The sequence below is a fragment of the Acanthopagrus latus genome, chromosome 6, assembly GCF_904848185.1.
Source record: "Acanthopagrus latus isolate v.2019 chromosome 6, fAcaLat1.1, whole genome shotgun sequence".
Lineage (NCBI taxonomy): Eukaryota > Metazoa > Chordata > Actinopteri > Spariformes > Sparidae > Acanthopagrus > Acanthopagrus latus.
This window is the reverse complement of record NC_051044.1, coordinates 28,391,419-28,414,929: the sequence shown is the minus strand read 5'-3', so window position 1 is coordinate 28,414,929 and position 23,511 is coordinate 28,391,419. Positions and strand designations below refer to the sequence as shown.

Genomic DNA, 23,511 nt, shown 5'->3' with positions numbered 1-23,511 from the left:
ACAGCAGTACAGAGGGAAATAAGTAGCAGCACAAGAGTAAGCCTCAGAAAACGGAGATAATAATAAAGACATTAGGAAGGATAAAATATCAATTTGAATAGAAAATATAATAAAAATTGTGCCTCCTCAGAAATAACAGCCTGCTCGCTCCCTTCCTGTAGACGGCCTCAGTGTTGTCTGTCCACTCCTGTTTTTTGTTCAGATGCACCATGGGTAGCATGTAGGTGTCCACCATCTCCAACCCTGCTGATGCAACAGGTGTTTTGGGGGGGCTCTTCCTGTGCTGGAAGTTACATTAACATACATCATGACATCTGTACATCCACCCCAATGCTTTACATTGACATAGATCTTTTGGCTTAATATTTCTGCATACTGCATATTTTCTAACACTGTAAACTTTGCCACATTCCTCGGTCAACACAGCTCTTTTTTTTCTTTTCAAAAACAAATATATTATTCCCATTTTCTGCTCTTTTGCAGTAATTGCATTTAATCATTTTTCTATTTTCTCTCCACTTACTGTTAGGCACCAAAATACCAGGGCACATTCTTTGCATGTTAAAACCTGGCTGTTACTTTGGGGATAAAGCTGATTCTGTTGCTGAAACAGCGCCACACCAAGTGCTGAGTGTCGCTAATGTCAGTCTGTTGGTGATGGGGTGCGAAGTATTCACAAAATAATCGATCTCTGTCTTGCAGTACTAACTATCAAGTCACAACATCCAAATTGAGTTCAATGGCGTGCCTTTCTTAGTTAACTACAAACAGACTCACGTATGTGCACACCGTATTCTGTCCGGGTGCAGCACTGTGACCTCGCGGTTGAGTTCCGCCCTTTTCGTTTCGTCGACATACAGTTATTTTAATAGGTCTAACATCATTAAAAATATAGAGTTTTGGTATTTGGGACTCTTTTGAGAGTAGAAGATCGTAATTACAATCCTTACGCGAATCGATATCTACACCCATCCCTTACTTATTTTCCCACACAGCTGCACTTGGTTGTTATGGGGTTAGCGCCCTTGGTTACCACTTTTCACCCATCATGCATCACTGCTAGCTAAGCACATTGGCTAACTTTAACCTGTAAGTGCAAAATAACAAAGTTACAGCTGGACATTGATGTCATAGGCTAACAGTTACCGTAGCTTTCCTTTTAACGAAATAAGTAGAATAGAAAAACGTTGATGGTACGCATCGAACTTTAACGTAAGGTAAGGATGCCTAATGTTAGCCATTAGCTGCATTGCTAGGTAACAGCAATATTAGCTAAACATCAACCAGTTCATTTAGTTGTCTTGTTAGAAATAGTTAAAATGCTAACGTTACATTGTCTGCATTGTAGCATTGCCGAATAATTCAGTGGAATGTTAATTTTAGTCGGCGAATCACCGAAACACCCTGCTAACAAGGGACAAAGCTGGCGAAGACAGTGATATTTTATGGACATTTCACGGGGGTCTGACTTGAAGTTACAACCTGTTTGTAGGTGTATGGCTGAAAATCAGAGTCAACCTTGGTGAGCTGCAAATGAAAGAATGGAGAAGGAACAGCACAACACTGTCGTCTTCAATTTTTCGAAAAGAGAACTGTTTACTACAAACAATGGGTACAAATCCATGCAGAAAAGGCTACGAGCTCAATGGAAAATCCAAAGGTAAGACCCTTTTCTGGTGTCTTCAGGCTAGCTACTTGTCCTGAATTTAACCAATACAAGTTCCATAGATTTGCTGTAATTTCGAGAAAACCACCCAGTTGCTGAGTAAATGCTGTCTTCCTTAGTATGAAGGAAGAGCTGGCTCTGGATAGGCTGAAGGGTGTCAAGTTGTGGATAACTGCAGGTCCAAGGGAGAAGTTCACAGCATCGGAGGTGATGTATCAGAGGGAAAAAAGTTGAACATTTTCAGTTAAAATCAAATGTTAAAAACCATGCTTAGATATGTTTGATGTCTGTATAACTGTTCTTGGAATGTGAGATTATTGTGAACGTCCAAATTAGCGTTTACTGTGCTGCTTCAGGTTTTCACACAAACACATTTGTCTCATTTTGTTTCAGCTGGAGGTACTGAAGCAGTACCTGGATGGAGGAGGAAACGTCCTGGTCATGCTCGGTGAAGGAGGAGAAATGAAATATGACACCAATATCAACTTTCTCCTGGAGGAGTTTGGAATAATGGTCAACAATGGTGCATATTGGAGTTTGTTGAAATGACAATTGACTTCATCCACAGTTAAAGTATGTATTGTTCTGTATTTTCTGACAGCTGTATTGAATTGTTTTTTTTTCTTTGTCCTCATCACTGCCATAGATGCTGTTGTGAGGAATGTGTATTACAAATACTTCCATCCCAAAGAGGCACTTGTATCCAATGGTGTACTGAACAGGTTTGTCTTGACAATATGTATTATTTAAGTCACACAAACACAGAAATTATATACTGTATAAAAAATCAGGCCCTTACTATTTGTAGCCTATCTACAGTATATGTATTTTAGTTGTTATAAATGTATTTCCCTTGAATGAATCAGATTGTAACCGGATGCACGTGAAAGTCACAATCGTCTACCCTTTTCCTTGTTTAGAGAGATCAGTCGGGCTGCCGGGAAAGTGGTCACAGGAATCATTGAAGATGAAAATGTTGGAAACAATGCACAGTAAGATATCAGCTTTAAGTACTGCATTTCCATTTTGAGACGGTTTGAAGAAAAACAAGCTTTTCTGTCTTTTTTTGTGCAGGGCTCTCACATTTGTGTACCCGTATGGTGCCACACTGAGTGTGATTAAGCCTGCTGTGGCTGTGCTTTCAACTGGCTCAGTCTGCTTCCCCCTCAACAGGCCTGTCCTGGCCTTCCATCAAGGAAAGGTCAGAAGCACAGTGTACTTTAAGCTCAATCACAGGCCATGAAATCCTTATGATGTTAATTAATGTCCTTTATGTCCTATGAAGGAGGCTGGCAAACTGGCAGTGTTGGGTTCCTGCCACATGTTCAGTGACCAATACATAGACAAGGAGGAGAACAGTAAAATCATGGTGAGTCAAACTGACATTTAAATTCAAATCAGCCGGGTAGGAGAATACTCTGTCCAATGGAATTTGTTAAGTGTCAGTTTTTGTGTACAGCAGCCTGTCGTTACTTTTCATTCCAGGATGTTGTGCTCCAGTGGCTCATGACTGACAATATTCAGCTGAATCAGATTGATGCTGAAGACCCAGAGGTGAGGAAATACACTTGACATGATCATATTGTCATTTATATCGTCTGTTACATTATCTGATATCCATCTTGTCTAGGGCTGGAACTCGACATTTATTTCATCATCAATTAATCTGCAGATTGTTTCCACAAGTAGTTTAAAATAAATTGTGTAGAATGCACATAGGAAGATGTACTGGAAGAATGGACACCTAACTTGGAGATGTGCCGTTAAAGTTAAAAAAATTGAAATAAATAAATAAATAAATAGTCTTTTGTCCATAGCCTCAATGGAATTTCTTTTCAATATGATTACAAGGCTTTGACAATCATCCTATGGATTTTCAATGTCTCAACAATACTCTTAAGAACAAGACCCATGTCGAAACTTTGGTAACTTATGAAAGCAATTTTTTTCCATCGATAAGTTTCCAAAGCCCAAACTATTTTTCAAATTGTTTCTTTGTCAAATCAACAATCCTAAAGACGCTTCATTTACTTTCATAAATCACAGAAAAGCAGCAAATCCATACATTCATTAAATGTAAAAAGCTAGAAACAGCAAAGGTTTGACATTTTTGCTTTCTTAAGTGATGATACAATTATCAGCTGTGGATCGATTTTCTTTCCATCTGCTAATCTTTGCAGCTCTTACCCTGTCCTTCTGTCCTAGATCACTGATTACACCATGTTGCCAGACACAGGGTGTTTGTCAGAGCAGCTCAGAGTGTGCTTACAAGAAGGTGATGAAAACCCCAAGGACTTCACCTCTCTCTTTGACATGTCTTTGTTCAATTTGTCAACTGACACTTTACCCCAAGTCATTAGGTGAGAATGCAAAAATGTGTCATCTAAGTGTTTTACTCCTCTGTATTACTTAATTGCTAAAACTATTTACTTTTTTCTGCAGTGCTTACAAGCAACTTAATGTCAAAGACGAGCCACTTCAGCTGATCACGCCACAGTTTGAGACGCCTCTGCCTCAGCTTCAACCTGCTGTAAGTTTCAGTCGTGCATTTCTGTCCCAGCCATTGTTTTGTCATACTTAATCTGGCAATAGAGACCATTTTGCTTTATAAAGTAAATGTTTATTGCATAATGTCATGGCTACTGAATGACAAACTGATTAGACCCGTTTGCCTAGGATTTGGGGTAATATTCAGCCAAGACATTATGGGAACAAACATTTTGTTCACAGCCTCACAAGCTTATACCCAAAATCTTGTCTTTTAGGTCTTTCCACCAGCCTTAAGTGATTTGCCTCCACCAATGCTGGACCTGTTCGATCTAGATGAAACGTTCTCTTCTGAGAAAGTGCGCCTGGCACAGCTCACCAATAAATGTAGGTTCTGTACTTCACTTAGCCAAACCAGTTTAGGCCGTGTCAGCACTTTATCAATTATTTTTGGCAAACTCTTTCAGGGGCAGGGCGATGTTCAAAAACTATTTTCAGTTTGGGAAGATGAAGATTATGTAGACATATTTTCTTCCCAAGTAGAATCTTATCAGTATGTAGCTTCATTGGCAAACACAAACCTGGAACATGTGATGTGCATTGTCAGGTATGCAAGAATAAACTAAAATTTCTGAAAGGCTCTTCTGGGTGGTATGATCGATTTTTTAAAAACCTGGTTACATTCACAGGTACGGACGATGATCTAGAATTCTACGTGCGGAAATGTGGTGAAATCCTGGGAGTTACTCCAAAGTTAGATAAAGATCAGAGGGATGCGAAGCACATCATGGAACACATTTTCTTCCAAGTTGTAGAGTTCAAGAAACTCAATCAGGTGAGACACCCTTAAAACTCTGACAGCTGAGTTTATTATGCATTGTTGGCCTCTTCTAAAATGCATTTTCCCTCTTACAGGAGCATGATATGGACACAGAGGCACGATTTACACCAATGTGAATGGATTCACAATACATTTGACTCTCAACTCTGTTCTTTCAATATACTGTACAAATACTAAGCAGGTGTGTATTCTTAAGTAAAATTTGTTAGACTGTTACAGTTGTGGCCTATGATCCATAAACTTGGTACTGCAGTGATTAGAAACTGTACATAAGATACCTTTTTATACATCTTTTCAATGCATTTCATCTTTGAAAGAAAATGTAATACACCTGAGAAGTCACATACCTTTATTTAAATATTAAAATCTTTTATAAAAACAAAAAAAAATTATGGTGTCGTGTTCTTTGCATTAATTCTCACACATGGATCCTGTAAAACAAAATGGAGATAGAACATGGTTTAGCAGTTTTTGCAAGAGCAAAAGAATGGATTATCAAACTAGACAGCTATACTGAGCTCCTTACAGTCACATGTAAATCCAGTGTTTTAACTAAAATCCTTTGTGCTTGATGCATGGTGAGTGCAGAGGCAGTCATGTACCGGTCATATTCCACCCTTCTGCCTGCCAAACCTGTGAATTATCCATGATAAGGGTGGTAGAAGGACATTCTTGGCCACATCAGGGAGAAACTTCAGCACGTGAATGCTGTGAAGTCTGTGGTTTAGGACTCCATGTTTGCTCCACAACACTCGACTCCATGAAGGGTTTGGGGCTGTTGCTCTCTGGTTTAATCAAAGACACGTCCCATGACATTTGAGAAGCAGTGAGATCATTGTTCGGCTGGTCAAAAAATGTAGGCCCTTTGTGCTTTTGAAGGAGCACTTGGGGAGTAGAAGCCATTCCTTGTAAAGGCACAGCCAGGTGACAGTTGTCAGTGTCTTGAGCATTGAAGCTGCTCATTGAATAGGCCTGAGAGGGAGAACTAACATCTGAGGACAGGCAGAAGGAAGCCAGGACAGACAGCCTGGCATCAGATCCATCAGCCACTGCGTCATTTGATATTCTTGATGTGGACAGTTGTTCCACGGACAGAGCAGACAGCCAACTCTGCTCCTCAAAAAACTTTCTGTCAAGCTCCGATGGAGATGAACACTCAAAGCTTCTCATATCTAGGGAGATACATTTTAGATGCCACTTACAATCAGCTCATATAATCAGACTTAAAGTCATAAATCAATCTCAAGAAGAAAACCCATATTCTTACCTTTAATGACAAAAACTTTCTCCATTGTTTGCTCTGGACCACTGTGTGTCTGCTGAGCTCCAGGTGGGGTTTTAAGCTGTTGAAGCTGCTTGTTAATTGACCCAGCTGGAAGGTGAGTAGGTCATCAGTGTGGAGGAGGTGGGGTAGCATACAGCTTGGAAGGTGCAGACATTTAATTTATGGTCAATCTCCATTTTTTTTTTTTTTTTTTTACAATTTTTTCGATATGTTTTTTAAATTGATGTTTAGTTATTATGTTTTTGAAATGTTTTTTTCTTATAAAGTTTGGAGAAAATAAATGGGGGGGGGGGTTACATGACAATATACTGTATGTATGGTATTGCACAGGATTGTATTATTTATTGTATTACCCTAAGTTTGCTGATTGAACATCTTTGTTAAAGCGTTTCTTAGCTTAGATTTTATTTTGAAGCTCCCACCGGAAGTTTTCAACGCAGCCCCTTGACCCTGCGCGCACATCTAATGCGCATCTACGTCACCATCCAGTTTCTACGATAGAGAAGGGCGCGAGATAGAAATCCAGGAGCGCGGATAACCCGGGCGCTCCGCTCCAGCTGGTTACAAACCCGACCGCTCTACACAACAGCTCCGAGCCTCCATCACCACCACCGACCGCGTCATTAAGACCATAAGCCTGTGGAATACAACCGTGTAATACCGAATATACATGCACATGACGTACAACAGCAGCAGGACAAATCACCGTCTGACCGTAAACAACAGAAACAGAGGGAAATGTCTTGGTGGCCGCGCGGGTAAGATGTGAATCTGTATTATCTGAGTTATTAGTAGCGTTAACAGTAATTATTTTATCACAGACGAATTAAACGTCAGTATTCAAGAATACGGTGCCGATGGCATACAGTTTGCTATGGGGAAAAGTTTGTATTTCGGCCTCTAACTTCCCATGACTACTTCACGGACCCTCGTCTGTGCCGCCCTTTTCGGGGAAACTGGATAAACAGGCTTCGGCATTTGATTTAAGGCCAGACAATCACAGCGACCGAGTAAACATGTCAAACTGTGGACGGACCTTCTTATTCTGGCAAACAATAGTTTATAGATGTGAGATTGCCGCTTAGAAGTTAACCTGTTAGTCAAGTTTCCCTCGCCCCACCACCAGGGCGGGGGTGAGAAGCTAGTTTCTGCTTCCACTGTCAGCTCACCACAGCTGTATTGTTTCTCAGCGAGGATGGAGAGGAGGCCATGCATCAGGACACTGACTCTGATGTGGCAGAGCACAGGGACGGTGGGAAAGTGAAGGTGAAATGGACACAAGAGGAGGTGATTGCCAGGACTTGTCCCAGCGATTTGCATATTGTCTCAGCTATTCTCACCCTGTGACAATGGCTGCAGAGGCAGACAGCAGACATAAACATGCATGCTTTTGTGTTCACAGGATGACAAGCTCAAAGCGCTGGTTCAGAAAGTGGGACCCAATGACTGGAAATATATTGCCAGCTATGTGCCGGTGAGTCTGGTCTTCATAGTAAGCCTGAAGGCATCCACCTCCAGGTAATGTCACCAGTAATCCCCACTCAGTGTTTGAATCTTGGTGCATTTGTTTTATTTTGTTCAGAGTCACAGTGAGCACCAGTGTCAGCACCGTTGGTATAAGGTCTTGGATCCAGAACTGGTTAAAGGTCCTTGGACAAAAGAAGAGGATGAGAAGGTAGGTGACCTGTTAGCTAATGGTGAAGGGCTTTAACAGAATAATATATTCAGAATGAGTTGTAATTCAGGTGCATCCCCCTCATTCCTCAGGTTATAGAACTTGTGAATCTCTATGGCAACAAACAATGGGCATTGGTAGCCAAACATCTGAAGGGTAGATTGGGGAAGCAGTGTAGAGAGCGCTGGCACAACCACCTCAATCCCAACGTGAAGAAGTCATCTTGGACGGCGGAGGAGGACCTCATCATCTACAAGGCCCACCGTCTGCTCGGAAACCGCTGGGCTGAGATCGCCAAGCTGCTCCCTGGAAGGTAAATACTGTCCATCGATGCCTTTGACATGGCTGACTTGGATTTCTGTGTGTGGAAATGACTGAAAATGTTGTCATGTTTATTCACAGGACGGATAATGCAGTGAAGAATCACTGGAATTCCACCATCAAACGCAAGTTGGAGATGGGCTTCTATGCTGGAGAGGTCTTTAGGCCAAATGAGCTTGAAGAGCTGTTGGCCCGTGTTAATAAAGATGTGCAGGTGGGCTGTCTTTCCATGATGTTCTCTTCTGAAATGGATGCAGTGTGTGAGCAGTATTGAAAACAATCTGTTTTCTGATCCAGCAGGTGGCCAGTTGCTCTCAAGATGGAGCAGACCAAGAGCCAGAGCAGAAAACACATCCCTCAGTAAGCATCCAGTCAGGTTGGAAATGTGTCACAATTAAATATAGGGTAGCTTTGAATAATCCAGTCTCGCTGGAACTGTTTTTAGGGGTCGGTTAAATGATGATATGGCACATTGTACACTGTATTGCTTCCCCTTGCTATATGATTATTGTCAGATGTTGATATTATTATTGATACGTGCAGGCGCTCTAAACAGAATCCCCTGACAAGTTGTAGTCAGCGTGTTAAAGAGGCATTAAGCTCTAGGCACTTTTGTACTCATTGTTCTCATCTCAGTTCATGTCAAATTCAGGGAAACGGACCCCATAATCCAATGCATAAGTACATTTTGTGCACTTTACTAGATATTGTGATGTATTGAATCTGCTCAAAAGATTATCTGTATTACACTGCAGTAATTACGTTTTAAATGTCAGTATTGTCATAGTTGTCCACTGTTTCCAGGCGCTACAGGAAGCATTGGCCTCTGCCCCTGTTAAAATCCGAGCCAGTGAAGCAGGACCATCAAAGGCTGAGTCCTCTCCAAAGGAGAGTTTAAGCCCAAAGACTGAAACAGACTCAACCTCAGGAGACATGAGCTGCTCCAGCTGGGTGGTGGACAGCTCAGGCTTTCTCTCCCCTAATGGCCCAGCACTGAAGGAGGTGCTGGACTTGGTGGATGGGGTAAGTGTCCTCGGTAACCAACACATGGCTTATAATTTAAATCTGCGTAATCATGTGTGTCCGCAACCTCTTGACAAAATGTCTTTTTCTATCAGGACCTTGAAGGTTGGTGCAACCTAGCAGCCTTTGACCTGCCAGAGGAAAGTCCGAGCCCAGAGCGCCACCAGTTCCGTCTGGAGGGCAGTACCTTGCAGGAGTTGAGCAAAGGCAGCAAGGGGGAACTTATCCCGATCTCCCCTGGAGGGGTCACTCCGCCCTCCATACTGAACCACAGAAGCAGGAGACGCATCGCCTTGTCTCCCGATGGCAACTCCATGACTCCCAAGAGCACTCCTGTCAAAATCTTGCCTTTTTCTCCATCTCAGGTAAGTAATATGATGCTGTCGCATAGACCAGGGCAACGTCATTTTAGACACTCCACTAACCGCAGTGTGTTGTTCCAGTTCCTCAACATGTGGACCAAGCAGGACACTCATGACCTGGAGAACCCATCCCTCACGTCAACACCAGTATGCAGCCAGAAAGCCATTGTTACCACACCGCTACAACGCGACAAGACGCCGCTCACTCAGAAGGAAAACTCAGCGTAAGTGATCTAAAACTAGTGATATGTTCATAGATGGTTCCATTTAGGATCCAGTTTCTGATCAGCAGTCTACGTGTATTCATTAAGACCATCAAGTTTATTATCAAATTTATATCCTCTCACTCTTTATTTATTAGCAACGATCAGGTCAGTTTAAGATTACGAACATTAGTTTCTTGCAAATGAGAAAAAGGTAAGCCTGATATGATAAGATTAAAGATGCAGGTTCCTTAATCAATGCTGGATTTGAATTTGACTTTGAACCTCTGTGCATTGTTTTCATGTAGATTTGTCACACCCAACCACAAATCCGATCTCTGCACAACCCCACGGACTCCGACGCCGTTTAAAAATGCCATGGAGAAGTACGGTCCTCTGCAGCCTCTGGTGAGCATCTGTGACAGTCATTGAAATGTTCTGAGCTCAGTCTATCTTTTTATCAACACTTCATTAACACTACAATGTAATGTGTGTGTGTGTGTTTGTGTGTGTGTGTGTGTGTGTGTGTGTGATGTCAGCCCCAGACTCCAAATCTTGAAGACGACATAAACGAGGTCATCCTAAGAGACGCTGGGATTGACTTGGTTGTTGTGCGCACGACTCCACCTGAGCAGAGACGCAAAACGATGGTAACTACGAGTCAACCTTCATAATTTAACACTTATTAAAACGTATTTAATTCACTGTTAAAGGTATACCATAACATTTTTATCCATCATCAGACATAAGACAACATAACAAAACCTCATTTGAGAAATAAGCTTATTCAGAAAACAAGCACTGATGTACTTCATTCTTACTGAATATAAAAACTTTTGGAACAACAGTTTTTCAGTAAGACCCCTGAAATTAGACCTCTAAATTAGCTCTCTAGCCCCATGTTAGTGAAAGTTCTGTTATAAATGAGATATGAAAGCATTAAACGTGTATTTTAGATGAATTAGATGTGTACAATTTGAAATAATGTGATGAAGATAGTGAAATAGTATTTAAGCTAATTTGTGATGCAGGGGATTCCTACACTGAGGAAACTGTAAACAAACATCATGATCCAGTCTATTGAGTTGCAGAAGCTAATGTAACAGCCGCTAGCTTAGATGTGAAGTCTGAGTTCAGCCCGCTGTTAAAGTAAACGGTAGCCCAGTTTAAGCCCAGTGTAAATTTAGTGTATGGTATAAGCTAGACGACTTCTGCAAAATAAGCAAGAGCTGGAAAAGTGTCCTCAAATGTTTGTTTGTGATCAAGTACCTGTTGCAACTCTTCTGTGTATGTATGTAAACTAACACTGTAGATTGTTGAAGGTGAACCTCGTTCCCCTTTAATTCTGGCCAAAAACCCACTTACACTCGCCAGCGTTTGGCTTTTGTGCGCAATGGGAATGCAAATTTTACTCCTGGCCCGATTAACCCTGCAGCTGTTGTAATGTAAGGATGACACCCGAGTGTGAACAGTGGGACTGCGGTTAAAGACATTTCAAAAAGTAACCAATTCATGTGCAACTCTCGACATAGATCAGAAAGAAGCAAGATGTCTCACTCCTTATCAACTACAGTTATCAGCTCCTGGGAAAAATGATGAATCTAATTCAGATTATTAGCGATTAAGTTTAATGGCTTCTGGATATATTCTGATGAAGTATATGATTCGCTGCTTTCTACTGTTCACAGTTTTAAAAAACAGAAGGGCAAACTCGTTCATTGGCAGTGTGAACGGAGTTAATTGCAGATTATAAATGGGTTTACATGCATTAAAAAAAAGATCCTATGCATACATGCTAATTTTAGTGTAGAAGTGGTGGTCGTTTGACTGCTTGGGGCAGTGAGTATTTGCTGTTTTTCAGCTCTACAGTGATCACATGCACACATTCACACCTAGGAGCTTTGCATTACAAAGACAGTGGTCCACTGTGTGTCAGCAGATGGCTGCACAGGAGTGTGAAATCCCCCATACACTTACTTTCCCAAAGCAGATATTTCTCATCTTCTGCCACAGCTGCAATTCAAGAATGCTTTGAACCAATTTATTTTAGCTTCCACGCTAAAATCTAGATGAAACCTGCACCTGCTTATTACCTGAACTTACTGTTTTTGCTGTATTTATCTATTTTTATTCCTAGCATCGACCTCCTATGAAGAAAGTGCGTAAATCATTGGCCTTGGATGTCATGGACTGCCAGGTGATGCCTAAATCCAGACGCAAGTCCCTCAAAACTGAAGTCAAACCCAGCATCAAGGTAAATAATGTGCAAACATTTAAGTTGTTAGAATGTCCCTAGATTTAACATCAGCATCTTAACAGTTTCTCGTCTCCTTTTTTGGCCACAGGAGGAGTCCGTGTTAGTTCCTCTCAGCTCTTCCTCATTTTGCAGTAAGCAGCATGAAAATATTCTGGATCAGGGCTTCCTTTTGGGGCCAAGTGACAGTGCCATATTTCCCAATGCAATGGCTCCCACTCCAGTAAGTTCCAGCTTTTAATGGAATAAATTCTTTCATCAGTGAAAAAGTATTTTAACATGACTTCTTTACTTTGGTTTAATTCTGCTCTGATGATTTTTTTCTGATCTTCAGATGTCTAAAGAATGGGAGACGATTGTCTGCGGACAGACTAAAGACCAGCTCATAATGACGGAGAGAGCACGACGCTACCTGCGCTCACTAAAACCCCACGCTACCAACCGGGCTCTGATTCTGTCCTGAGACTTCAACATGTTAAAAATACACAACTTAATATTGCTGTTTTTTTCCCCTTACTTTTTGCTGTCATAATTTTGTGATGGGGAGAACATGACATGCGTAGGATTAGCACAAAGTCATTAGCAATCAAGCTATCAATACTGTGAGAGAATGGAGCTTTTAGATTAAGTCTCACTCCAGAGGCCTATTTCCAGGTTTAAGAATATTAATTCATCACAGTTCATTGTATTGTTGTCATTTAAACATGTTGAATAGAAGAATGAATGTACAATTGAAAAATCACGGCTATATACGTTTGCTATCACTGAAAAGACAAGGTTTTACATTGCGTAATGTGTCTGTAATGTAACTGTTTTTAAAAATTTGAATAGTACAAACACTCAGGTTGCACCTCCATACCTAAAGCTCCGTTGTATAATATGTGAATATGGAGTAAATTCGGACAAGAGATCAATGTTGAAAATGTCATGCTAGCCTTGTCTGTTTAACATGTGTGTATAGATTTATAGTATAAATCTCAATACAGCAAAGGAGGGCATCACGTGAGTTAAGTTAGACATCTGGAAATCTAAGAACACAAATAATCCATCAATTTGACTCACTGCTTACTGAAATACAACAAAGTGATGTATATACTTGGGAAGGTTTTATGTTGTATCCAAGTTGTTCAAACATAATGGAGGCATTGAAGGCGTACCAATGTTGATGGCAACAGTATTATGTTATTTGGCACTGTTTGTAAATATTTAGTGTTGTATGTTTTTACTTTATCTTTTGTTAAGAATTGTAATTTAAAAAAGCCTATAATATGGCCAATATACATTTTCTTCATGGTGTGAATGCAAGGCAGCGTTATACTGTACTACACATCAAACCTTTCATTGAACAGTTGGCTAGTTGTGGTTTTATAACAGGGTTCAACCTGGATTAATGTCTCAAACAGTTCCACTAAATATCAAAACAGGTCTGTGGTACAGAATAGTGTACAGTTTCACATTACATTTTAGCAAATGGTTAGAGTTGTTTCAGGTTGATTGTCCGTTTCCCTGCTGTTTTCGTGCCTGGAAACAAGTCAAAGGACAATAAAATACTTCAAGATGGAAGATTGTTTTGTCATTTCTTGGATGCCTGTAATTTACTTGGGATTATCATAAATATCAGCTTCAATTAAATTCAGAACCCTTTATCAGGATTCTTATACATGTCACAATATATAAACATAGATATGGGCCTTATGTGTAGTGGAGTGTTTGAAATGCTTAAAAATAGATATAGTTACATATTTAATTGGCTCAATTAGTAAATGATTATAAATATAAAGTAATTGCTTGAATGATTATTTAAAACATAAATAATTTTAAAAGTTCTACTTCGTTTGGATTATAAATACCCGTAGCCTATTTATTAACATTACAAATGTGGTGATACACTGGTAATACAATACTCATGAAATCATGATTATAATTATTGTTTTATGGTACAAAGCCTGCAATTCTGCCAACGTGTACTTCAGATATTGCTTTTATTTTGAAATGTAAAATGTGCAACCGGATATTACACTTGTGATGACAGCTCGCTCTCTGAGACACCGGAAGCACTCGTCGGTTTTGGTGACGCTGCATTAGACTGCAAGACATGGACCGGTCTAGTAAGTGAATTACTTCTTAAATTTCAGATATGATATTAGAAATGAATGTTCTTCGTGCAATTTACGTTTTGTATGCCGTTAAGGAGATGCTGGTTTCATAATTAGTGGATAAATGGCTCACGGCGCGTGAAGTGAGTTGCTTCCTTCTCACGTTAGCTAGCTCGCCTCGTTAGCTTAACCTGCAATGAACGAGCGAGCGTTGTGTCAATGAATGAATTGATATCGTGAGAAGAGGTGGTGGATTATAAAATTATTTTGTAGTTTCCTCTCTTCGGTGTTTAAAGATAAATACTCCTTTCGACTGGCCCGCAGGTTAACTTGTGTAACTGTGTCCGCAGGGTTGCTCGGGTTGTTCCTTCTCGTCAGCCTGGCTCTTGCTGGAGCTCAGGCGCTCACACCGGCGCACTACCTCTCCCTGTCTGATGTGTCCCGACTGCAGAACCTCCTGAGCCAACAATTCACCGACCTGGAGTCTGCATACTACTCTGTTGTTGGTCTGACCAAGCTGGGAGCAACTGTTCCCGATCAAGACGTAAGGAAATCGCTAAATTATGCTGTTAGTAATTACAAGACGAGAGGGTTCTCGAAATATACATTTGGTCACACACATTCAGATATCTAAATAATACATGTCACATGATGTGTTGTTGCTCAGTGTTCTTAAATATGTTTTTTTTTTTTTTTCCAGGGAGTATGCCAGTTCGTAAAATCTCAGCTTGACCCCACTAGTGTTGACTCTCTCTTCTTTGCTGCCGAGATCAGTCAGGCCATCTCAGGATGTGAGGTATGAAGATACTGTTGTGGCTATGATGCTTTTATTTGTCCCAATGGAGTGTATAAGTGTGCAGCTGTGTTGGGCAACGTAGAAGAAAAATGTTACCTTATTCTCAGAAAAAATAATTTTGCTTGAAGTCTGTGTAATTGCTTCACCATAAATATGTTAAAACCACCCCATCCCTGATTTTATAAAAGCAAAATAACTATATTTATGATAATTAGTTTGACCTGAACTTTGATATGACAATATGGACTTGGCTGTACTGTACTGTGAGCCACTTAGAACCAAAATATTGATTTGCGATTCTGTTCACTTCATAGATCCCTGTGTCCAACGAAACCCGGGACATCCTCCTGGCAGCAGTCAGTGAAGACTCCACCATGACACAGATTAATCGGGCGGTGAGCGCAATTGGCTCTCTGGGGCTTCCTCTGGCTTCCCAGGAAGTTGTTGGCGCTTTGACAGCTCGCATCAATAAAGAGGACAATGTTATGGCGTAAGTTTTAGTTACATTGGTTAAGGACAGCGGTAGAATTATGTGTGTAAGAACCTGCAGTGATTGTGCAAATTGGGAGCGAATAACAATAAATGTGTATTCTCTTTGGACAGTATCACTTTAGCTCTGCAAACAGCAGCCCGCCTGTCCCAGCAGGCAGAGCTGGGAGGAATTCTCGAGGAAATTGAGGTGAGCTCTTTAGTTACCACCAGGTGGTGCTGTGTCACTATCCTTTGACTCACAGAGACTGACTGGAACCTTCCTTATGAACCACTGCCTTCTGTTTTTAACCTAATCAAGATCAGCCTATTTTTTTTTTTAAATTTGTGCTACTTTTCTTTCAGGACTTGACCGCTCGTTTGGATGATCTTGGTGGCATCTACCTCCAGTTTGAAGAGGGACTTGAGGTGACTGCCATGTTTGTGACTGCTGCTTATTCCCTGTCAGATCACGTGGACATGGAGCCCCCTCTGAAGGAGGTATGATCTTTAGACTGTCAGCTGTTTTTCAAGCGTTGGTGTTATTTTTCCTCTGAAACTGATGGACAATGTTCTTCCCCAACAGGACCAGGTCATCCAGCTGGTGAACTCAATCTTCAGCAAGAAATCCTGGGACTCTCTGGCTGAGGCCTTCAGTGTTGCGAGTGCTGCCGCTGCTCTCTCCAGCAACCGCTTCCATGTGCCGGTCGTTGTTAGTGCTCAGGGCCCGGCCACAGTGTCCCACAGCCAGCCAACCCTGCAGGTGCAGATACTGCTACTCAATCCAGCTAGAGTCCTCTGCATGGTTTTTAATCACCTGATAGTGACCCTGTTTCTCTGTCTCTTGCACAGCTCCTTGTCACTGATGTCATGTCTCAACCTTTGGCCTCAGCCAACGTGCTGGTGGAATCTGCATACGCTGTGGCCTCCAAGAGCATCATTCTCAGCCAGGCACCATTCACACTTAATGAGTAAGTATCATTAGAGTGATAAGTGTTAGCTTCACATTGGTTACCACAGATGTTTACTTTGGTCACTCAACATGACAAAATCAAAATAGAGTTGCAGCTTGACTTTTAACACCAGTGATTCATAACTTCACACAGGCTGCAGCTTTGTTTAGTTAGAGTGGCACGAATCACTTAATTTGCTCATTCAACTAATTCAGTCTTAGGATGTTGGCGCTAAATTCCTCGGACCCAATCAAACAGCATCCAATCAAGTTGCATGAGTGAACCATGAAGAACTAACATTAATTACTGAGCTCCCGCTGGAAAGAGTGATGCCAAAGATATTTTTCTTTGCGTATAAAAATGACATGGTGGTTTTTGGTCCAACTGAGCTCAGCATTTGAAGTTCCAAAAAGAAATGTTATTTGAGGCTCTGTTTTTTAGAAATAACATTACATTCTGTGTATAGCAAATTATGTTAAGTTGGGGAATTGAGGGCATAGTCTTGAGATTGAGATTCTAAAAGCAGAAAAAAATATACACATGACATTTCGGTAAATCACTGAATGTTGATACAATAATATTAGGCAAATCGTCAATCAAATTAGATTATGTTTAGCTTAGCACATTACGTTTCTTTGATGGTTGTATCTCCTATAATAACTTATGTCAATCGGTTTTTAAGTGTTTTCGGCAACATTTGTCAGTACTTCCAAGTTGTGATAGGATATGCGCTTACTTTTTTTCCTAATTTTCAGTGGCGTCTTTGAACTGAACTTCATGTCCAACCAGCCAGCCAGTGGATACTACCAGTTCACTGTTGCAGTGACCGGAGATAGCAGGCTGGTTGCCAATCATGTTGAGGTGAGGTGGTGTTTGGTGTCCTAGGTTGCCAGTCAATTTGAATGTGGTTTGTCACTCTTTGTTTATGGATTTGCATTGATGTAACTTTATGTGTTGCTTCTGTCCACCTGTAGCTTAAAGTGAAGGTGTCCACTGAGGTGGCTGTCACTAACATGGACCTCTCTGTGGTCGATAAGGATCAGAGCATCGGCACAAAGACCAGCAGGTTAGGAGATACGTCTTATAAGTGAAACCCTTCTTTCTTTACCTTAGTATCTTGATAATAGTATACTGGATGCTCTTGTCTTCTGAATGATCCAGGGTGGACTATCCTTCCAAAGCCAAGAGCTCCTTCACAGCAGACAGCCACCAGAACTTTGCTATGTCCTTCCAGCTGGTTGATGTCAACACTGGAGTGGAGCTGACCCCACACCAGGTGTGTAATGAGGGTGGGACATGAAGGAGCAAAATTTGAAAAAATCTTATGGCTGTTTCATTATCACTTTTGTGACCACATAGCATTAGATTTATATTTTGTTTGCCAGAAGCAGCTTCAGAAGTGTCAAAGCTTCAAATCCTGTTTAAGATTGACATATGTACATTTTGTCTGTCACAGACTTTTGTAAGACTGCACAACCAGAAAACTGGCCAAGAGGTCGTGTTTGTGGCTGAACCCGACAGCAAGAATCTGTACAAGTTTGAGTTGGACACAGCAGAGCGGAAATCCGAGTTTGACTCCATCTCTGGTACCTATTCCCTCTACCTCATTGTTGGGGACGCTACCCTGGAGAATCCCATCTTGTGGAATGTGGTAAGTGTCTCTTCAGCCTTGATTGCAGTAATGAGGATCATTTACTCATGTAACGAGTGCTTAGCCAGTCAGTAGTTGATATTAGGCTCTAACATTGAGTTGTATTCTTTTAAAAGGCTGATGTGATTTTGAAGTTTGTGGATGAGGAGGCACCGGCTACCATCCAGCCCAAGACTCTTTACGTACCCAAACCAGAGATCCAGGTAATACTCGTGTTCTCCTTATTCCTCCTCATTTCTTTCAGATTATCTCCATCTTTATATCAGAATATTCGTGTTTATTATTTTCCAGTTAGTCTTTATATCTATCAGAATGACGTATTCTTTATGAGTCCAGCAGTTTAACCTCTCCTCTTATCTCTGCAGCACTTGTTTAGGGAACCAGAGAAGAAGCCTCCCACGGTGGTTTCCAACACCTTCACTGCACTCATCCTGTCTCCGTTCCTGCTTCTGCTCATCTTGGTAATATTGCAAACTTGTGCACAATGTTTCCTGTTTTGCTCTGTTTTTTTTTTGTTTTGCCATCAATTCAAATGTTGAGCAACTTATTTATGGAAATGATCTACAAACCATTACTGTTATTTAAAGGCGCACCTAATAACAAAGCTACTTCCATCAATACCGAAAAGCTTTTTTAATCGAGCATTCATCTTTGTTATCATAGTTGTAAGCACAGTGGTCCATTTTTTTTCTCCCAGAAAAGCTCTTCAGTAGGAAGCGTTCGTACACAGTGAATGAGGCTCCAGTACTGCATGAATATAATGTTTGTTTTAATTATTTTTTTAATTTGAAATCACAAAAGCTGCAGTGTATTTTTTTCCCTGCCATTTGCAGTGCTGAGTAATAGTTATTGTTGCGGTGGATCAGAGCATTGTGTGCTTGGTGGTAAACAATTTGTCAGCCCTTTTGTTTGCAGCTCTTGCAGAGGATCCAAATCACATTGTCTTTTATTCTCCCTCTCGTCTGTAGTGGTTTAAACTCGGCGCCAACATTTCCAACTTCAGCTTCTCTCCCAGCACCATTCTGTTCCATGTAGGACATGCAGGTGAGTCCCTATCTTTGATATGATTTTTTTTTTCTGCAGATGTGATTATTTTACAGCGTCTTCATCTGCTATTCACCTGCTGTTGTTCAAGATGATACTTGAATTGCAGTAATTACAGTGTGTGACATTGGGCATTATCATGATTAATTATAACTCATTTCAGCTATGCATTATTCATGAACTTCCACCCATAAAATCTTATGAGATATCCCCAAACCACAAACATTTCCCAAATGTTCTCAGTTTTGAACATCACAGTCTAGTTACTGTCAGAATGTAGTTAAAAACGTGCTGTTTCATTGACTGTATTCAAGTAGTCTAAGAGTCTAATAAGTGAAATTATTCAGAAGGGAATCCAGTTCAATTCAATATAAATAAGAAATGTAATCTCAGAAATCATTTCAAACAAGAATGGTTAAAATTTGATTCCACAAATAGTTATTTTATTAGCTATGAAGACTGCATTGCCAGCTGTAAATACACTGTAGTCAAAGGAAGAAAGGGAGTTATAAACTGAAGGTCAAATTAAAGTATAAAATGTATGCTACAATATGTTTCTGAAAGCATAGTGAGAAATGGGCAGTGTAGTAACAGAGTCTTGGTTTATGTATCAGACAGTTTCATCACAGGTCAGGCCTCACTTGATTTGAGAGAGAGAGAGGAGGAGGTCTTTCTCTCTTCGTATCCGTAGATGTGGGCATAAAATAAGTCAGAAGTACAGTCTGTATGTATTTAATAACTCTTGTAGTTTAAGATTTTCCAAGACGTCCCTTGAGCTTACTGATTTTGAACATGTGCCCTGAAAATGAGTCATCTGCTAACTTTCTGTCTTTACGAACATCACGATCCAATTAGCTTTAACCATACAGACTTGTTTTGTTTGTGGTGTCTTTGGGCCATACATTAGCTGTGAATATGATTGAAAAGAGTATATTAAAAGGGTTAGTAATGTATTCTTGAAAACATCATCCTGTCTTCAAAGTATGTATTGATGCATTATTGAATATGTACAATAAAAAAATAAATAAAATGAAAATTAGAGCACCGCACTCACTGTCACTAGGGATGTTATATTTCATTGTTGTTGTGGGAGGCGCCTCACGATATGATACAGAGGGCTGCAGTGTAATTATAAAACTATTATTGGTGCATTAACTAGGTTGTTTCATTTCAGCCATTCTGGGTCTGATGTATGTCTACTGGACCCACCTGAACATGTTCCAGACTCTGAAGTACCTGGCAATTATTGGCGGCGTAACTTTCCTCGCTGGGAACCGCATGCTGGCCCAGAAAGCAGTGAAGAGGTACGTCTCCCAATGGTGCCCGGCACAAATGATTTCTAGAGAGTCCTTCATCCCAGAGAGAAAGCCTAGCCCTTTTTAGACGACGAGGATACAGGATCTTTGGGGCCTCTTGGTAGTTCTTTGCCTTAAACCTGAGGAAAAGTGGCTATTCCCTATCAGTAGCTCCTCAGTTGGTCCCGGGAGGCTGACTTGAGTGGCAGGAGGAGAGCTAGCGTGTACTTGGATCAGGAGAGAAGCGTGGCAGCAAGATCCGTCAGAGTGATGATCTGAGTGGGCAATTTCTTCACTATCAATATGTAGAGCCCTCAAAGGGCCAGAGGGAGCAATTTGCAGCATGTGTCACCGACTCCTGACGTCACTCTAGAATTGTTCACTTTTACTTCCTGTTCTTAAGACCCTCAACCCTTTTAAGCACATAGATTATTGCAATTAATGATTTCGCAGTAAGATTTTCCAGTAAGGTCTTTATTTTCCTTCTTTTCCAGCTAGTCTGTCTCCTTGCAGCTGTGTCTCTTTAACCCCTCTATCCACCCCTCGCTGTCTCTTTGCTCCTTTTCAGGATTGCCGCAGAGCAAAGTAGTAGGTTGGCAAAGTATAGGAGCCTACGATAAAGCCCCCCCCATTTGTAACAAATGAGTCGGTCGTGCTTCAAGGCTGAAGTAAGGGCATCCTCAGAGAATGCATCTCCATTATGGCTGGCAGCGTGCATGGCTGTGTGGTGCTCACTCATTCTAACTCCAGAGTGTTCACATTTACTTGCCGCCCTCCCCCTAGTTTGCCTCTCACTCATCTCACCCATGACCACTACAGCCATATCCACACCATCACTTCAACAAACCCTCCGCTGTGGTCTGTTTGACTGACATGTTTTGTGTTCATGAGTCAAGGTGTGCATCATCCAGATGTGAGCCATTAGTCATGAGAGTTCCCCCGTGTTCTTGCCACAATACATTCTGTTTGTTCTTGAAGGGAGTGCATTTAAATGCATGATCAACCTTGTGTGTGCTTTGAGAAAGATAAGCTGTTGAATACATACTCCTGTGTGTTTTAACTGATGGTTTTTTGTTTTGTTTTTTTCTCTCTGTTTCACAGAATTGAGAAAAAATAAGGACGGGAATATTAAAAGAAGACACTGACAAAGCTCATTTTTGTTTCCAAGGAGTCATTCAACAAAGCATCAAATCAGACTTTAAACACACGGCGTGGCAGTTCAAGAACCCATTAAACAGTTTAAACATGCAGTTTGTCTGTGTTGCCAAATGGAAGAAATGGAGACATCACAGTGTCTCTGAGGACAAACGCTCACCTACTGAGGGCTGTACAGCTACTGATCATTGCACTTCATCTTCCTGTGAGATTTTTTTTTTCTTGTTGTCCAACATGCCAGTGTTTTCTAAGTGAGCTGGGATTTTTATGTGGTCTCTTGATTGATTTTTTTTTTCCGTTCATTTGTGGATTTTCTTTTTTTTTGTACATTCCTCTCTGTTGTTGCTCAGTGCCCATTTCACCTCAGAACAGAAGCTGTAAGTCAACATGTGTCAGCTGATGAAAATCATTGGCAGTAGCACTGATTCTTTGATCATTACTTACTATGCCAGTGTGTTTGTGTCTTTGGTACATCAGATGTGTGGGAGAAGTGGTAGTCTCCTATTTGATACAAAGTTAAGACCCCCCCCCCAGAAAAAAAATGTTAATAATGAAATATGGGCAATTTGAGAATACAATGTTTTTGTAAAGAAGGAGAGGAAATAAAGTATCTGAGGTGAATTAAAAGTTTCTTGTCTTTCTTTGGTAGCTTATAAAAACAGGAGCAGTGATGTTATTCTAAGATAATATGCACTTACTACCTTAAACTTTCTTTTGAGGGGATTGAAACATTGTGGGTTCGGTGGAAAGTTGGGGAGATTAATGAGCAGATGCGAGATCCCAAACAGATTTAAAAAGTTGCATTCACATCCTCAACCAGCAATCGAGCTTAAGCACAAGCTTTAGATGGGGTGTTTGCTAAAGCTTTTATCTCTTGGCAGCTACTGTGATTTTGCCATACAGAAGGGTGGAATGACTTTATTATGTCTTAAAGTCAATAATGCGGGGCGAGCTGTATGGAGCCATTTTTCCTGTTTTTTTTCTTTGTTTTTTTACAGTTGTTTAGGAACAAGTCCCCACTGTTTTGCTTTGACGCACCTGAAATGTTTCATGTCCTATGAAACTTCACTTGACTTTCCATCATCATGGAGGTGGAGATTTTCATTTTAGGATGAACTCATCCTGTTACAAGAAAATGATGCCAGATCAAAGTTTTACTTAAGTGACTGACTTACTACGCCAAGAGTCACTCTTCTAGCTGTGACTTACATTGTTTTTGTTTTTTTCGCTTTTTTTTCAGATGAATTAGTTAAAAATGTTTGGGCTAGACGTCTTGCGGTCCAAATCAAACCTTATGGCAAGCCAACCTTGTGTTGTTCTGATCTGTTCATTGACTCTTAAGAGTCAATGTATTTTGACTCTTAAATAAATATACAGTATAAGAATAGAACTAACTTGAAATCCTCTTTTTGTGTTTGTCTTAAATTGTGTCTTGCTGAGCAGCTGTGGAGGTTTAATAAAAAGAGAATATTGTACTAAGACCGTAATTGTAATTGGGCAACCACTTGATACAGCTAATCCAAACTGCTGTAGTCTCCTGTTAACTTCACTTTTAACTTAGAATGCGTTTTATGCAGAACAAGGGCTGTTTTGTCCCCTATCTTTAGTCACATCAGGAAGGAATCTCTCTAAAGCTGGTATGGGGTACAGCCTGACCAAGACATGGGGTGGCAGATATTATCGTTCGATATTGGTCTACCACAGAATTTCAGTTTCAGCTTCACTTTCCAAAGTTGTCGTGCTAATGAATGTAGCTGAGCAAGAAGGGCCTATTTGTTCTTAAAGTGAAACAGTCCCAGCAGTGAACCAGTGTGCATGAAGTCAGCGGAGCATTTATCGACTGTACCTGTGCTGTGACCACACAAAGGGTCTAGCAGGGGTCCCCACTGAACAGGTGCCACACAACTAACAGACGGTGAGAAAAATATCATCCACA

At 40.8% G+C, this 23,511-nt stretch overlaps 3 protein-coding genes and 2 long non-coding RNA genes across 7 annotated transcripts; 3 read left to right on the top strand and 2 right to left on the bottom strand.

The window, feature by feature from the left end:
* Positions 1 to 88: 88 nt before the first annotated feature.
* Positions 89 to 666, bottom strand: LOC119020978. The gene is made up of 2 exons (XR_005075455.1): positions 524 to 666; positions 89 to 283 (listed from the first exon to the last, which is right to left on the bottom strand). It is a non-coding gene; the product is annotated as an uncharacterized LOC119020978 (long non-coding RNA).
* Positions 667 to 956: 290 nt separating this feature from the next.
* ift52 (intraflagellar transport 52 homolog (Chlamydomonas)) lies at positions 957 to 5,378 on the top strand. 2 transcript variants are annotated; one of them, XM_037100809.1, is made up of 14 exons: positions 957 to 1,089; positions 1,493 to 1,660; positions 1,786 to 1,873; positions 2,060 to 2,189; positions 2,313 to 2,388; positions 2,587 to 2,658; positions 2,741 to 2,867; positions 2,952 to 3,035; positions 3,152 to 3,220; positions 3,872 to 4,026; positions 4,109 to 4,196; positions 4,432 to 4,540; positions 4,843 to 4,988; positions 5,069 to 5,378. In XM_037100809.1, exons 2-14 carry the CDS (start codon positions 1,542 to 1,544, stop codon positions 5,108 to 5,110), a joined length of 1,305 nt encoding a protein of 434 aa, XP_036956704.1. In that variant the 5' UTR covers positions 957 to 1,089; positions 1,493 to 1,541; the 3' UTR covers positions 5,111 to 5,378. The 2 variants fall into 2 exon arrangements, with proteins under 2 accessions (XP_036956704.1, XP_036956702.1); XM_037100807.1 differs by having other exon boundaries at positions 1,054 to 1,217.
* LOC119020977 lies at positions 5,327 to 6,423 on the bottom strand. Its single transcript, XR_005075454.1, has 3 exons — positions 6,262 to 6,423; positions 5,521 to 6,166; positions 5,327 to 5,425 (listed from the first exon to the last, which is right to left on the bottom strand). It is a non-coding gene; the product is annotated as an uncharacterized LOC119020977 (long non-coding RNA).
* Positions 6,424 to 6,724: 301 nt separating this feature from the next.
* Positions 6,725 to 13,680, top strand: mybl2b (v-myb avian myeloblastosis viral oncogene homolog-like 2b). Of its 2 annotated transcripts, none has more exons than XM_037100805.1 (15): positions 6,725 to 7,037; positions 7,470 to 7,566; positions 7,682 to 7,753; positions 7,862 to 7,954; positions 8,047 to 8,267; positions 8,357 to 8,489; positions 8,573 to 8,635; positions 9,080 to 9,298; positions 9,394 to 9,663; positions 9,742 to 9,884; positions 10,172 to 10,271; positions 10,403 to 10,513; positions 12,001 to 12,117; positions 12,209 to 12,340; positions 12,452 to 13,680. In XM_037100805.1, the coding sequence occupies exons 1-15, from the start codon at positions 7,018 to 7,020 to the stop codon at positions 12,578 to 12,580; spliced, it is 1,920 nt and encodes a 639-aa protein (XP_036956700.1). In that variant the 5' UTR covers positions 6,725 to 7,017; the 3' UTR covers positions 12,581 to 13,680. The 2 variants fall into 2 exon arrangements, with proteins under 2 accessions (XP_036956700.1, XP_036956701.1); XM_037100806.1 differs by having other exon boundaries at positions 6,728 to 7,037; positions 8,576 to 8,635.
* A 417-nt stretch (positions 13,681 to 14,097) lies between these two features.
* rpn2 (ribophorin II) lies at positions 14,098 to 22,202 on the top strand. Its single transcript, XM_037102280.1, has 17 exons — positions 14,098 to 14,225; positions 14,564 to 14,757; positions 14,914 to 15,009; positions 15,324 to 15,499; positions 15,613 to 15,688; positions 15,844 to 15,978; positions 16,064 to 16,240; positions 16,330 to 16,448; positions 17,186 to 17,291; positions 17,405 to 17,496; positions 17,592 to 17,706; positions 17,887 to 18,081; positions 18,198 to 18,284; positions 18,447 to 18,542; positions 19,050 to 19,125; positions 20,300 to 20,429; positions 21,522 to 22,202. The coding sequence occupies exons 1-17, from the start codon at positions 14,213 to 14,215 to the stop codon at positions 21,535 to 21,537; spliced, it is 1,899 nt and encodes a 632-aa protein (XP_036958175.1). The 5' UTR covers positions 14,098 to 14,212; the 3' UTR covers positions 21,538 to 22,202.
* Positions 22,203 to 23,511: the final 1,309 nt, after the last annotated feature.